The sequence below is a fragment of the Phoenix dactylifera genome, unplaced genomic scaffold (genome assembly GCF_009389715.1).
Source record: "Phoenix dactylifera cultivar Barhee BC4 unplaced genomic scaffold, palm_55x_up_171113_PBpolish2nd_filt_p 000294F, whole genome shotgun sequence".
In the NCBI taxonomy this organism is placed as follows: Eukaryota; Viridiplantae; Streptophyta; class Magnoliopsida; order Arecales; family Arecaceae; genus Phoenix; species Phoenix dactylifera.
The window spans coordinates 219,116-235,531 of NW_024067773.1; the positions used below are offsets into that span (position 1 = coordinate 219,116).

A 16,416-nucleotide genomic window follows, 5' to 3' on the forward strand; every position below is an offset into this window, starting at 1 on the left:
GATTTAGGAGAGCGAACGATGTCCCATGAGATAAGATATCAACCCCATTTTTTTTCAGTTGAATGGCCCCACAGAAAGGCTCTAAAGGCCTTCTCAAGCTGCTGAATAACAGAGAGAGGAATATGCACATAAGCAATATTATATAGAGGCACAGATGATAAAACTGATTAAAGCAAGGTTGCTCTACTTGGGAACTATAAAGCCTTCCATTACTACCCTTCAATTTTGGTCACTATTTTGTCCATAAGAAAATTAAAATCTGCAGCTGAAAGTTTGGTACCTAACAGAGGAATGCCCAGATATTGCCAGACATCATTCTTTCTTGGAATTTGAAAGGTGCGCCGAGTTTGATTTCTAGCATAGGTAGGAGTAGAGGGACTGAAGGTTATATATGACCTTGCTGCATTAATAGCCTGACTTGAAAAGGCACAATATAAGCCAAGTAGCATTTTCAAGCATAATCCATCCCTTGCATTTGCTCTAGCCACCAGCAAGCAATCATCTGGAAAAAAAGATGTAAGAAATAGTAGGCCTGTTAACGGGCCGAACTGCTCGGGCTCAGCTCGATAAAAAGCTCGGCTCGTTAATCAAATAAGCCCGAACCTAAAATGAGGTCCGTTTAAATCTGAGCCCAAGCCCGAGCTCGAGCCTGAGTACCTCACGAGCCCAAATGAAGACTCAATCCAATTAACAATTTAATTGGGTTCAGACCCAATTAAACTTGGACTCAACCTCATTAAACTTTATTTGTCTTAATCAATTTAAATCCCAATCTGATTGAATTCAGTTGGATTTAGATCAGACCCAACCCGAGCTAACCCAAATCCATTTAATTTCTTTAAATTGTATTGGATTGGTTCGGGTTCGAACTCAATCCGTTAACCCGAACCCAACCAGTTAACCCATTCCCTCCTCTCTTTTTTTTTCTTTTCTTCTCTTTTCTCCAGAACTTTTCCGACTCCCTTTCTTCTCCTTTTCTCCCCCTTTCTTTCCCTCTCTTTCCCGACTCTTCCTTTCCGTTTTAACACGACAGAGGAGGGGAGGAGAAGCCCTCCTCCATTGGTAAATCAAGGAAGGAGTCTTTCGCACGGGAGGGCCGGGCCACGGCCGGCGGCGCCTGCGGCATCCTCAGTCGTGCCTGCGGCTGACACTCGTGTCGGCGGCGCTCGCGGCCGAAACCAGCGGCCGCTGCACGTGACGATGAACCGGTGAGTCTTTTCTTCTCTTTTCTTTTTTCTTTCTTTCTTTCTTTCCTTCTTTCTTCTCTTCTTCTTCTTTTCTTTCTTTCTTTCTTTCTTTCTTTCTTTCTTTCTTCTCTCTCCCGCCCGCCCCATCCCCATCCCCGAGCTCGGGCTCCGGCTCGGGCTTGAGCTCGTACTTGAAACAAGCTTTACGAGCTCAAGTCCGAGCCTTTGCTGTGCCAAGCAAGCCCAAACTCGAGCCCAATACAGAGCTCGGAACCAAGCCCGAGCTCAAGCCTGAGCCCGAGATTCTGTGGAACGAGCCGAGCCCAAGCTTCCTAGGCTCGAGCTCGGCTCAGCTTGTTAACAGGCCTAGGAAATAAAAGAGCTCATTCAATGCGCCTTGAATGCCCAAGTGCATTGTTTCTACTATCAAGCTGCAATAAACTGGGGAATATCTCAGAACTTAGCCTACCGGCTTTATTATCATGCCGCACAGAAGAAAAAAAATATAAAAATCCGTCTCCACCCTATTACATTAAAGCCATGTTGCTATTCAAATTAAGCCATTGATTTGTGCAAGAAAATATAAAATATATAAATAAATCTACCTCATTCTATAAATTTAAGCTTTTGGGACAAATTTAAAAAGCGTCGGCAAATGTTGACGGAAAAAATTTTTTGCCGACGCTTGGAATAAGCGTCGGCAAATAAGAGTCGGAAATTTTCTTTTTTGGTGTAGTGGAGAGAAAAAGAGAGAGAGAGCAGAAGAGAAAGGGAGAGAGAGAAATAAAGAGAGAGGGCAGGTGGCGGCTGACTGCAAGTGGCCCTCGGAGAGCTGCGCAGTGGTGCGGAGGAGGGGTTCCTCCTCCAGTTTCCTTGTTTCATTCAAAATAAAAGTTCTGGAGGCAGAACTCCTCCTCCGCCCCTCTACGCGTCTCCTCAGCCCTTCGCTGGCCTTCCCCGAACATCCGCCACCCTCTTTCTCTCTCCCTCCCTCTCTCCTCTTCACTTTTTTTTTTCTTCTCTCTGGCTCTCCATCGCCCCTACCTCCTCTATTGTGTTGCTATGGGCCTGGCACGGGGGTATATCGACCCATACCATCGAACAACCAGTCCAGGCCTTGGTTTTGGTATAGCAATCCTTCTTTTTACATGTACAACATACACATACACGTACTCGAATTCACATGTTCTCCGTAACCAATGAATTCCGCATCTCCATCTCATTTGAAAACTTGAGCGGTCCAAAAGCCCAACCATTCAATGAACACTGGAGCAGCAAGAAAAGAAATAAGTTCAAGTGAGAACAACCAACTGGAAATAGCATGAATTTGATCGAGAATACCAAAAACGAATAAATCAGATTAGGCTGGACCTCTCCCCAAGCGGGGAAAAAAATAACATGGATTTTGATATTAAAATTCAAAATCTAGATTAATTAAAAAAAAAGCATCAGCATATCAAGCGCGTAAATAATGAAATGCAGACATGTAGGCTTAGACATAACCATGAAGGAACTACTTTATAGACATCATTTTCTGACTTTTTTTTTGGTTTTTTCATATATATATATTTTTAATTCATATAGATATATTTTATCTAGACGGGCATAAATAAAATTCAGATTTACCTTAAAAAAAAGAAATGCGGACCAATCAGAAAAATTAGTATGTATTTACTCTTTCCTTTTTGGCCTCCTAAGGGTTAGCAGTCATGATATTGCTTTTAAAGACTGATTGCACATAACGCTGCAAATGGGTCGGGTTGACCCATGACCCGACCCGACCCAACCTGCATAGACCCAATCCGACCCGAATTTTAGGACCCGAGGTCCGGGTCGGGTCCTAAAATTGGACCCGAATCATTTTCTAGGCCGGATCTGGGTTCACCAAACGGATCCGATCCGATCCGAATGGACCCAGAGAGAGAGAGAGAGAGAGAGGAAAAGCAAAAGAGAGTCTTTTCTTTGTGTGTGTGTGGGTCGTGGTACTATTGGCCATTTTTAAGTGAATTTTTGGCGGGTTTTCAAGGCCGATAGGAAGGAAATATGGTTTCTTAGGGACTTGTTAGCTTGCTCCCTAAGGGATGAGAAATGCCGGCCAACAAGGAGGGAAAGCTTTGTACCAAAAAAAAAGAAGAAGAAAAAACCCTAAATTATTAAATTTATTTATAAGACTATTTATTAAATTAAATATTTATATTGTTTTTATATAATTATAAGTATAAAGATTATAAACTTATGTATTGCTCTATTTCTTTAGTATAAATAATATTATAAATTGATAATAATAGTACTTTTTTATCAAAGGATAGCTTAGTAAAAATGTCATATAAAAATCATGCATCCTTCCTTTCGTTCCTCCTATACCAAATAGAGAAAGAAATCATCCCCTTCCATCTTTTCATGTTTCACTAAATGCACGAGAGGATGGATGCAAGACCCATCCATTCTCTTCATCATCCATCTTTCCTCTAGTATCCATCCTTCATGCCAAACAGAGGGAAAGAGTTGGGGGAGTTTTAGTGAGACATTTCCATGGTGGAAAAGTTTTCATGAGGTGTCTTTGTGAGAGGAGCCAAACTCATTGTTGCAGCCTCAATTTTTTTTAGAATAAATTTATTTTTTATCCCAATTTTCTTACTATTGTTGCTTGATTTAATTGATATTTATTTTAGATCATATTTGATCTACGCTGAGTAATATGTCGTCCTACAGCTCTTAGAATTGCTGAAAGGCTTAAACCAAAGGTAGAGAAGTGAAAAATTAGGACGGGACTTCTATTAGAATTAGTGGCCTTCATGACCACATTAATATCATCACAAAACTCTATAAGGTATATGAAGAGTTTTGTAATATAAAGAATGGCCTTCATGACCACATTAATGTCATCACAAAATTGTACGTGAAAAGTTTTGTGATATAAAGAACGGTGTTCATGACTAGATTAATGTCATCACAAAACTCTACATAAAAAGTTTTCTGATATAAAGAATGACCTTCATGACCACATTAATGTCATCACAACACTCCATAAGTTACATGAAAAGTTTTGTGATACAAAGAATGATGGAGACATTGTATTGTATTTAATGGATTCAATAAAGATATTCAATGTAATACATTAAATCTAAGAGGAAGATGAAGAGCCAAACATTGTGACTCATAATGGGAAGAGTCACTTAAGGTACTATAAAAAGGCTCTTGGTCCATCTCTCCACTTAACAGAAGCTTGTGAGGTTTCCCATCACAACCATGGGCATAAATAAAGAGAGTAAGGAGAGAACAGCAAGTTGCACTATTTGTTTGTGATCTTAAAGTTTCAGTGCAATACTGTAGATTCTATACTCACGATTAAAAGTCTTTGTCTGATGATTGGAGGTTCTTGTCAGCATTTACTTGCTTTATGAATGGCTCAAGGTAATATGTTATGTTATTTATGGTTTATAAAAGTAAACCCAAGATCCTTAATATTTCTAACAACTTCGACTTTAGATGGAAGGCTACATCAGCAATGTTATCATTAAGATGTTTGCATAGAAATCTCATAGACTTGGGACAACGTCATTGTTGATTGTGAGCAAAGTTATAATGCCAACAAATAGTTTTAAGTTGTTTATGTAGTGGGCTAAGGAGCCGCTCTAAGCCTTTCCTACTATTTGTCATATCATACTATATATTTGCTTATCATTAGGGGTGATCAGTCTGGAGCTAAACCCAAAACTGAATCGATTTAAACCATTTTGTTAAAATTGAAATTGAAATCGAACCTATCATCTATAAAGATCGTTTGAAATCGACCCAAAAAATTTAGTTTGGTTCGGTTTGATTCGGTTTATCATATTGATATTTAATGGGCTAGGCTAAGTCTAAACATAAAAAAAAAATTCTATTTTATATAGTGTTTATATTCAATGGATTGGACTAAATGGGCGAAGCTATGTGTAAACATAAAAATTTTATTGTACATGTATAAAAAATATAAGAAAAAATAAAAAAAATAATAAATATATGTTTAGACATATATGGGTTGGGTCGGATCGGTTTGAATCACTTTTTTGAAAATTCAAATCGAAATCGAATAGAATTTTTTCGGTTCAAGAATTTCTTAAAGCAAAAACAGACTGAATTTAAAAAAAGTAATATAGATCGAACCGAAGAGACCAATTTGGGTTGGATCCGCGGTTTGGCCGGATCTTTTACACACCTCTACCGATCGTGCATGGGGAGGAAAAAAAATCAAGAGATAACTATCCTGATATCTCAAGTACCAGCTAATAAACTAAATGTATTTATATTGATTTACAATCAGTTCTCCATACATTAGATATATGCTTACAATAAACCAAGAAAATAGAAAACTTCCATCGCCAAAGAGTAGTTACTTGTTTACCCCCCCCCCCCCCCCCCCCCCCCCCACAAAAAAAAAAAAAAAAAAAACCAAAGAACAGAATAAGCAACACTATTACCATAAAAAGCTACTGGGAAGCCCTTCGAATTCTTACGTTGGAACCGGAGGAGTCTCCTTCCGCTGGAGAAATCCCCGTCGTTGGATACACCGGGATCACCCCAGGATATCTCATCAAACCACCGCCTGCCGGCACATCATACCCACTGGCCCCCACAGGGGAAGAGACAGTTCATAGAAAATTTGGTGAGAGCAAGCATGACAACCTTATCATTCCATCTCCGCACATCATACCCACTGGCCCCCACAGGGGAAGAGACAGTTCATAGAAAATTTGGTGAGAGCAAGCATGACAACCTTATCATTCCATCTCCGTACAATAAAATCGTTCCATAGGCCTACGGCAATTTAGATGGTGCTGGTGTGACGTACTCATATGGAAATACAGTTACCACACTGATGGGGCTCTGCTACGGATAGAGAAAGTATGAGTAAAAAATATTCTATCCGTATCAAACACTATATAGTAGAAAGAGGGCTCAGTGGGAGTTGCTATGCGGATGAGGTTCTCCTCGCCTCTTCTTTCCTCTTCCTATGCAAATAAATAAATAAATAAAAATAATAATAATATCATTCCAGACTCCTCTGATCCCTCTATTTTCTCTGATTAATTATTATTTAAGTACATTAAACAGAATTACATTAAAAAAAATTCTCATGCGACTCGTTCTGTTCTTGGAACATATACCACGTAGTGACGTTTCGTTGTGTCGACTTTTGATGGCAGTTTCTACTTCAGCTCGCGGATTTCGTGATTTCGTGCAGCACGTTTGAGTCTCCGAATCTCCGAATGGCACTTGGCACAGGAATCATCGAAAGGAGTCAAAGATGCTTCTTGGTTGATGTCACATTTGACCGCTTTGGCTTTTGCCTAGACAAAGGTTGTAGTGCCGTCTGTTTGGTGGAAAAGTTAGGTGCGTGATGCATGGGATCACATTGTAAGTATAGAAATCAACTCCAGGCTTCTGTTCTGACTGCCATTCAAACCTCGTTAAGACTTATATATGAATGTCTTATTTTAAGCATAACGGTATTAATGTTACAAATTAGTGTCATCATCGAAATTATGGACAACAAAAAAACTTTGGTTAGCAAGCCCCAGAGCCTCAAATGGACAATAAATTGGATCTGGAGTTAAGCAGTCCCTAAAAATTATAATCAAGAATTGAATTCATTCCAGTATAATTGCTACACCAACGGAAGTGAACTATTTGATAGGTGAAAGCAAGATGAAACTCAAAAAGCTTAGCCTTGATGATGAAGAGCCTATCACAATCTTATAAAACTATCTCATTAAATACGGGGAGACAACCCGTCTCTTGATTTAAAGGGTGATCATGTAAAGGATTGATAAGGTTCTCAAAATATGCATCTAATATCAATTTTCAAGCAAACATCTTTCATGCCCGTAAGTTTAGTTACTTCATCATTTTCCATCCTAACATTGCCAAAATTACCACTAGTGTAGCATGTGAAGAAGTTATGTCGAGAAGTAATATGAAAAGAGGCACCCAAGTTAACATCTCAAGTACAATCCTAGCATGTAAAGTTTACACAACTATCATCACAAATAATAACATCTTCATCAAATGCAATTGTTGTTGTATCTTTTTCCTCCTTTTCTTCACCTCTCTTCCTTGATTGCCCTTTTTTTAAAATTTTCTGCACTACTTTTTCATGTGCCCTAGTGCCACAATAAAACTATTTAATCTCTTTTCTGAATTTAGACCTTCTTCTTAACATATCACGATTCTTGCAAGTTTCTAGTTTTACTCCTCTGCATGCATTTCTGTAACCACCGGTTCTGACATGCATCATGTTTTTTTTCTGGTCTCTTCATTAAGTATACTATGCTTTACCATTCCTAATGTTACTACGACATTAGGAGCTGAATTACTAAATAATACAACCAGAATTTTCCAACTATCACGCAAGATGCTGAGCAACAATAATGCTTGCAACTCATCATCCAGTATCATTTTCATCGTAGCTGACCAATTAACCACATTCTGAAATCTATTCAAATGCTCGGCTACTGAACTTTTCTCCCTATACTTCATATTTCCAAGCTTTCTGATCATGAATGCTCTATTTCAATGCAGTCTTTCGCTCGTAAAGACTGTCTAATTTCTTCCATAAACTATAGGTGTTAGTCTCCATAGTATCATGATAAAAAATACTATCATCTATCCACCGTCTAATTAATTCAACTGTCTTTCTATTCATTTTCTCCCACTCTTGCCGAGTTTTGTCACTTGGATCGGTACTATCTCTTTCAATGGGATCATGCAAATCTTTGCAAAATAGTAAATTTTCCATTTGGAGCTTCAAAATTGATTAATTGGAAGATATGAGTTTAACCATATTGCCACTCAGAATGTTATTCCATTTAATCAGCACATAAAAACTCAACCACTAGCAACCTTGCTTTGATACTACTTTGTTGGGAAAATACAATCAAAAAATTATAATACCACAAATTCCATTTTCCTCTTTGTGCAATCAAATTGGATGTCACAATAATTCACCAAGCAACAAAATTTTTTACCATCAACATAAATAATTAACAAGCAAAATAATCAAACAATTCATAAATAAGAGGTAACACAATTTTTAATGTGAAATTTTTTTTGATATGAAGGAAAAAATCATGGAAATTAGTTCAACCAAAAATTTTTATTATTTAGAATAATAAAATTACAATAGATTCTCTTTAGTTTCTATAAAAAAAATAACATGATATTGTGAGCTTTTGGTAACTATTGAACTTTGCTACGTTCTAGAAAGGCGAAGCACATCTAACATGCAACTTGAAATAAATAATATATTCCGTGGATAGCTGGTGTTGGTCTGCCGAGATAATATATTTAATTGATGGCCGTACATCACCTGCTTATTATGCCCTTCTTTCCCTCCTCTCTCTGCAGTCAGCAGTCAAGTAGAATGATTCTGATAGAATCAAAACTAGTTTATAGTTTTGAAATTGGATCTTTTCTGACTCAAAAATGGTTTGCGTAAACTATTACGTAAACTAACTTTTGAGCAAGACCCATGGACTCAATTTATAGTCCCCTACTTCTTGTGCCCCTCTGGGGTACTTAAGTTCATATATATCATCTAAAAAAATGATGAAAAGCACTAAGAATCAGGATCAAGTTACATTTGGTATCATTTTGATAAAGTTATATCTTTTTTGAATTAGATGGTAGACATCTTACATTGATGATCCAAACTGCAGAATATGACCTAGTATCTCTAAACTACTTACATACCAAAAATCATTTGACCTCTAGTCTATAATTCTATATGGTCAAAAAATATCTATTATTTTTTGTTATTTAGACAATCCAATTTTTGACTATCTAATGCATAAGCTAGAATTTTTCAAATTACATGAATTCTAATATATTGATAGTTTAAAGGTAATAAATCGTATCAAACAATTTGGATCATTGATGTAGGATCTCCACCGTCTCTCTCAAAAAAAGTGTAACTTTATAAGAGTTTTACCAGATGTTTTTTCCATTGTCCTACGTAACTCAAGCTACACCATGTGTAACTTGAACACCTAAGCATAGCCTCTTACTATAATAAAACCATTCTACCACTGAAAATGGTTGATATGATATGATATTTATTAAAATATTCCTTGACATAACATCAGTCGTAAAATGTTAGGCCACATTTGAGAACAAAGAAAATTTTAATGGGGCCTCTCAAGAAAAAGGATTTTGACAGGGATGTTTGCCAGATTAAAGTAGTGAATAAAATCTCCAAAATATATCTTTTTTATATTGAAAAATTGTCCTAAAATTTTTTCTTGTAATCTCAATTTAATTTCAATGTCTGGAAGAGAATAGAAAAAAAATCACAAATACTTGGAAAAGTATATCATTTCATTAAATTATCTAGCCAAATAAAAGCTATATTCACCAATATGATCAAAGAATTGTCTAAGAACTAATTATTATCTTCATTAAAGTGCTACTTAGTTTCCTTAAAAAACATAAAAACAAAAAAGAACAAATCTCCAGACAATGCGGGAGTGCAATTCATTCTTGTAAGTTTCTTAGGTATTAGTGGTCAGCAACTCTCTCTCCAAACAGAAAAGTAATGAGTAAAGGGATTTTGGAGAACCTCTCTGTGGCAACTGATTTTCTCTCTTTTGACGAAAGTAATCGGCATCTTCCTCTACCCAGGTGAGAGAGGTAGAGGATGAGTTTTTTTTTTTTCCTCGAAGAAACGAGGAGAATGAGTTTAACGAAAAGAACATCCTCTTGCATCGGATAGATGAGAACATTCTTGTTGCTAACTATAGGAAGGCAAATGGGCGGTGAGCAGTAGAAAATAGAGAAGAAGGCCGCAGAAAAGATCCTAGCTTGTTGGTGTGAAGCACAATAATATGGAACAAAATTATAATAGAAAATAGATTTTTTTTCTTTGAGGTGATGATGCTAATCATGCTGAGGTGGGAAAATCTCGCTTTTTTTAAGAATAAACTAGCCCTTCGCATTGGTAAAGCCTACGAAATTGGTGCAGCAAACCCTTTGATTTCTTCTCTCCAGGATACAAGAGCATGAGTAGATAAAACATCTACGTTGTATGGCTCATAACCAACTCCGCATAAGAATAATTAGGCCTTTAACACATAAGTAGTGAGACTAGTAGAAGAATGTGCGGTAAATATACTGTTACCAAAAATTAAGAACGATTAGCCTCATGAATACATGAATGGTGGTGTCAATTTATAAAAATCCTATCCATTAATTCATATTCACCCTATTCTATTAAATTGATTAATAAATTATTCTCATTTTAATCTTAAAATGTACCAACAGCCCCAAACATGAGATTGGAAAATGTCACTCATCAAACTTCATAGAGGTATTTTGGAAATCTAAAAATTCATGTCTGACAAATGTTATTTATTAGTTGTAGAAAACTAAGGGATGTAGTTATGTTTATCTTTAAAATGGGCATTATCTCAGCATTCAACTCTAAATAGGGGACTATTGCATCAAAATCCCTTTAAGTAAAGCATATGTATGTGAGAGAGGGGTGTGAGAAGCGTTATTGGGGTCTTGGGGAGAGCTTTTATATGAAGATACAACAGGATAAATTAGACACACCTGTATTACAACTTTAAAACATAAGATTAGAAGTAGTACAACTTTAAAACATAAAGAAAATGTCGTATATATAGATATTTTATGTATACCAGGATCGTGAAAGAAACTAAGGTAGACCATTTGGAGAAGCAAATTTGTTGCGTAGACCCTAGACTATTATTTCATCGGCTTTGGATTGAATGAGCTTCCATGTAGCCTGAACATGCCGCATCTCCGTTAGGGTGGTTCCAATTGCAAAACGTATCATGTACGTGCCGCCCACCACTGCATGCGTCATGAAAGCTCGCCCACTTAAGTTCACTGCCTCAAGGAGCCTTCGGTTCAGGTCCGAAGCATCATCTCCTTCGAACCTTGGCTTTAGTCGAAAGCACACCAAGGAGAATTTCCGAGGCACCACCACCTCGAACCTCTGGTCCATCGCTACCAGCCTCTCGAAGTGCTTAGCCATTGCGACGTCACTCCGTATGTGCTCCATTAGGTTCGCCACGCCATACCTCCGGATGACCACCCACAGCTTCATGGCTCGGAAGCGCCGGCTCAGTGCAATCTGCCAGTCCTTGTAGTCCACCACAATCTTGGCATCACTGGCTTTGTTCCTTAATATTTCAGGACTGGTAGATAGAGAATCCACCAGTGCCGAAGGGCTCTTAAGCCATAGGCAGCAGCAGTCCATGTTGGTGAGGAACCACTTATGGGGATTCATGCTGATCGAGTGGGCAAGCTCCACACCATCAAAGTAATGCCGGAATTCAGGGCATATACCCGAACTGCCAGCATAAGCTGCATCAATATGATACCAAACACCATATTTGTTTGCAACTTTGCCGAGCTCTAGCAACGGATCCACGGCTCCCACAGCGGTGGTACCGACCGTGGCACACAGGTACAAGGGCACCAACCCTTTGGCAATGTCGGCCTCCATGGCGGACCGAACACTATCAGGAGTCAGTGCATAGCCTGATGCAGCTGTAGTCGGGATTGCCCTGAAGTTGGATGGTGGGATGCCGACGAGTTTGGACGCCTTCTGAACGGTGAAGTGTGTTTGATCAGAGGCATACACCACCAATTTTGTGATACCATCCGCCCCGATCTTGCTCAAGGCCTTGTCGCGTGCTGCTGCTAGCGTACACACCACGGCCTCGCATGTGCTGCCATGCAAAACACCACCGCCACCTTGACCACACGAGAATAAAAATGAAGATGGGAGCTTGAGCATCTTCCCCATCCAATCCATAACAATACCTTCAAGCTCGGTGGCAGCTGGTGATGAGATCCAATTGAACCCCACAACGTTCAGGCCAGAGCAAAGCATCTCACCGAGAAACCCGGCAGTGCTCGCGTTGGCTTGAAAGTAGGCATAAAAGTTCGGGCTCTGCCAATGGGTTAGACCAGGGATGATATCCTCGCGGATATCTTCGAGGATGGCATCAATGGACTGGGGGAGATAAGGAGCTGAATCAGGGAGACGCTTGCCAAGGTATCCCGGCTCTACCTGGCTTCGAACCGGTAATTGCTCGATGTCTCGATAGTAGTCGGCTATAAAGTCGACCACAACACGAGACTCATTGGCAAGGACATCAGGATCTAGGAGCTGGAAGGTGTCAAGCGGGAGACTTCCCATCTGGGTTGGCGGAGAGAGTTGAAGGACTAGAAGGTACTGGTACTATGTCTAGCTACTAATTAGAGAAACCGGTGGAGATCTAGTTTGTTTAGTTTCTGGTAGCAGAAGGTTTGTAGAACAAAGGAGGGAAGTGGTGGTTGGGATGTTTTGGGTGCTGCATGTGGAGGAAGGGAATTAAGAGAGATATTTATAGAGAAAGAAAGGAGGAAGTAGTAGGTGTATGCACTGAGGCGTAAGGTTAATAGACGTTCGTTAGCGGCAGGCAACCATTGTTGTCGCCTGGGGGGCGGGAAGGATGGCGCCCGAGTCTTTGTGGGCGCCATCCGTCCTTTGACCGACTTGTTGACCCCAGTTACTGTTGACGGACCGAGAACGCCACCACCTAACACCGCGGGATTGGTGACAGTGAAACCCGCGACTGACGGACCGGGATCCTATCTTTTGTGCCAAATAAGGATCATCTTCCATCGTTCGAATCCACCGTTAGATCGCGCAATTGCTGCTTCCAGAGCTGATGCGGGCGGATGAACAGAGACGCGTCCAATGCCCTTTTTTTTTCTTTTTTTTTTGCTAAATCGAAAGGGGTAGGAGGAGGAAGGGACAAGCTCACCTCCGTATAGCAGTCCTCACTGGACCTCTGTCCCACCAAAAGAATGTTCGATACAGATAGATACTATTTTACCCATACTCTTCCCATCTGAATGTGAGTACATTACATCTGGTACTATCAAAATTTTCAGTAGACCAATAAGCGCTTCTAGATCTCAAGTCTAAGCAGTGTAACCATATTTTAATCGAAGTGCAGAGCGATTCGAACTTGAAACTCTGCGGTTAAAAGACTACATGCAGATTCCACACCTTGGAAGATGAATGATTCTTTGCGCGAAAGATACAATCCGAATGTGAGATGCGACTGACCTAAAAAGTCCGTGTAACTGTCATACCGCGCTCGGCCTGACCCGTGTACCACGTTCAGGGGATCACCGGCCTTGCTAAACCTTGGGATGTCAGGCAGAGTTTGGTAGGGCCGTCAATAGATATTTGGAGGGTAGCTTTTCTAGCAATAAACTATTCTGATGTTCGGTGGGCGGGGTAGGTGCAGGAATAGGTGAATGCATCGGTTTTCATGATTATTTAGGTGCGCTTAAAAATAGATAAAGACAAAAAATGTAATTGGATGGGAGGAATTTCTTATTTTATGGGGGCAATTCTATTTCAACATTTTAGCAGAGTAAAATTATCTAAATAAGTAACTTTGTTTCAATAAGGTTATTCCATGACCGTTTAGGCAGTTCGCGGGATAACCCCATTTATCCTCGTACCAGCCTTAGAGAAGGCCATGGTTATTTTGATCCGTAAAATGGGACTGCAGTGTAGCTTATTGTATTTATTGGATGGGTCCTCCATAATTAGGACTGTATGCTTACTACAAATATACATTATGTATCTGCTAGCTAGCTATTAAAATTTTACCGCGTAAATTTTTTTGTCGATTTTTTTAATAAGTAGGGTCGGAAATGAGCCGTTTTATACCAGGCTCGAAAACTTGTGGAAAATACAGGCGCGAGCCCGACCTAAACTCACGCCCAAGGACAACCCGTACCTCATTAGGCCGACTCGAAGGAGAGCGATCATATTGCTCCAAACTCCAAAGAGAGCATTGGGATAGCTAGACGTGAGGAAGCAGAGCAACTCATAGCGGCAGCAGCTGTGTTGGCGGTTTCGAAATCGTTTTAGAGGACATAGGACCAAGAGGATGATTCGATTGGGGAGAAGAAAGATTTTTCTCAACCCTCTACATCAATTCTATCTTTTGTTGCTCCACCGAATTCTTATAAGATAGAGAGCTACGCTCGGTCAAAGTTTTACTCAAAAAGAAAACTTTCAATTTGACTAGTCCGTTTCGAGGCTTAAAAGATGAAATTTTAGTCTGATTCAACCTCCTAGAAGGTTGGCTTAAAATTCTAGATCTCGAAAAGATATCCAAATTCAAAAAAAAGAAAAATTCATCTCAATCGGACATCCTATGACCAAGTTATAACCTCCAAAAGTTTGGCCTGCGACTCGGTTTCTGATGTAGCAGATCCTCTACTTGTAGTTGCCAAAGTGATCTACATCGAGTTTGATGATCTTCCTGAATATTGGTAGTGGCCAAAATGTTCCACATCGAGTTTGGTAATTCTTTTTGATATTAGTAGTGGCCAAAGTGGTCCATATCGAGTCCGGTAATTCTTTTAAATTAGAATCTTTTCAAATACTCGTAGTGGTCAAAGTATTCTACATCGAATTTGGTGATCTTCTTCGATACTCATAGTGGCCAAAGTGATTCACATCGAGTTTGGTGATTCTTCTGAATACTTATAGTGGCCAAAGTGTTCCACATTGAGTTTGGTGATCTCCTTAGATACTCATAGTAGCCAAAGTGATCCATATTGAATTTAGTGATCCTCTTGAATACTCATAGCGGTCAAAGTGGTCCACATCGAGTCCGATAATCTTTCTGGATCAGGAAAGGAGGTGTAGCAGGTAGGTTGGGGCACAATGGAGAGGTGCGAGGTGGAGGGATCAACGGTGGAGGCATAGGGCAGGCGGAGGCTAGCATAAGGGTTCCTCATCACATCGGAGAGCTCAATAGATGGTGTCCAGCTACCGAAGATGGCGAACATGGAGGGATCTCGGCTTCGCTTACTTAGACCGATGACTGTCTATTGAAGATGGTGAACTAGTGGAGGAACGGCATCCGAGAGGCGGAGTGGAAGACATTTAAAGATAGTAGAAGAGAACCCTAGCTGATTGAAGAAAACATCATTTAAGAAATCAAGCTAGATCTCGAGCCATATACCGAGCTAACTCCGAGCCTGAATCCAAGCTTAGGCTCGGGTTGGAACCAAGCCGAGCCACATAACTATGCAAGTCTGGCCCAAGAAGTATACATGCTCTTAATTTTGAGCCCAAACCCGATCCAAATTTAAGCTCGTAGCCCGACCTAAAGTCGACTCAGCCTAATGGGCCATCGGCCGACCCGAGCCTACTTCCAGCCCTATTAATAAGTAGATCTTTTCTTTATCAAATAATCAAATGTTAAGTATGAATTTTTATTGATAACTTTTTTCCCTTATGAAAATATGTTTGTATTTTAAATTTATGGCTGGAAGCAAGTTATCATATTCTCATGCGACAACAAAGAGGCAGATTTTTGTTCAAATGGCTACCGATGATTATCAAATGACAACCTACCCAATCTCATTAGCCCACAAGAAAAATAATGATGATGATGATAAGAATTAAGTAGAAATGTTATCTTGGTAAACAAAACATTTACACCAACTCAGAATATAGAGTATTTAATCTTGAATACTTCAAAAAAAATTGAAGGCCCTTCCTAAATGAAAATCTACATCATTAGTAATGATTTGGAATATATAATATGTTTAATAACTGAAATTTTCTATTTTCATTTGGAGACCTTTCATCCGTATATACGACCACAAAATAAATTGTAAAAATATTGCTAATAAGCAAAAAATATGCTATAGACCATATAATTTGTATATTCAAATCAATAAAATTGATCAAAAAATTTTAAAACTTGTATATATCAATATTTTTCTAATTTGGATATTTTTAGATTATTGATCAGATCAATACATAGTATCATGGTATCATCAAAGTTATCCTTTTTGTCTATTACATGTTTAGATGAAAAAGGTTAAAAATATGTAATTCTCGATTTTCAACTAATTTGGACATCACATGTTATAATTAATGGTAAGGATTTTTATTTTGAGAGTCACTGATTATTTTTTTTTTGGTCAAAAAATAGGAGGGGAGGGGGAGGGACCAGCCCACCCGCGTAGCAGCCCCATTACTGGGCCCCCCTTCCACTAGGGAATGTTCGATACAGGTCGCAGGTTTCGCGTGCCTTCCCCGACATCCGGTCCCCTAATTTAATCGACGCCCGTGCGTTTCGAATCCGGGCAACTTGGGCGGAATTATCGCCCCCTTACCACCAGGCTA

General features: G+C 39.3%; 1 protein-coding gene across 1 annotated transcript; it reads right to left on the reverse strand.

The window, feature by feature from the left end:
* Positions 1-10,858: 10,858 nt before the first annotated feature.
* Positions 10,859-12,493, reverse strand: LOC103723655 (tyrosine decarboxylase-like). The gene has a single exon (XM_008814629.3). It carries the CDS (start codon positions 12,397-12,399, stop codon positions 10,927-10,929), a length of 1,473 nt encoding a protein of 490 aa, XP_008812851.1. The 5' UTR covers positions 12,400-12,493; the 3' UTR covers positions 10,859-10,926.
* Positions 12,494-16,416: the final 3,923 nt, after the last annotated feature.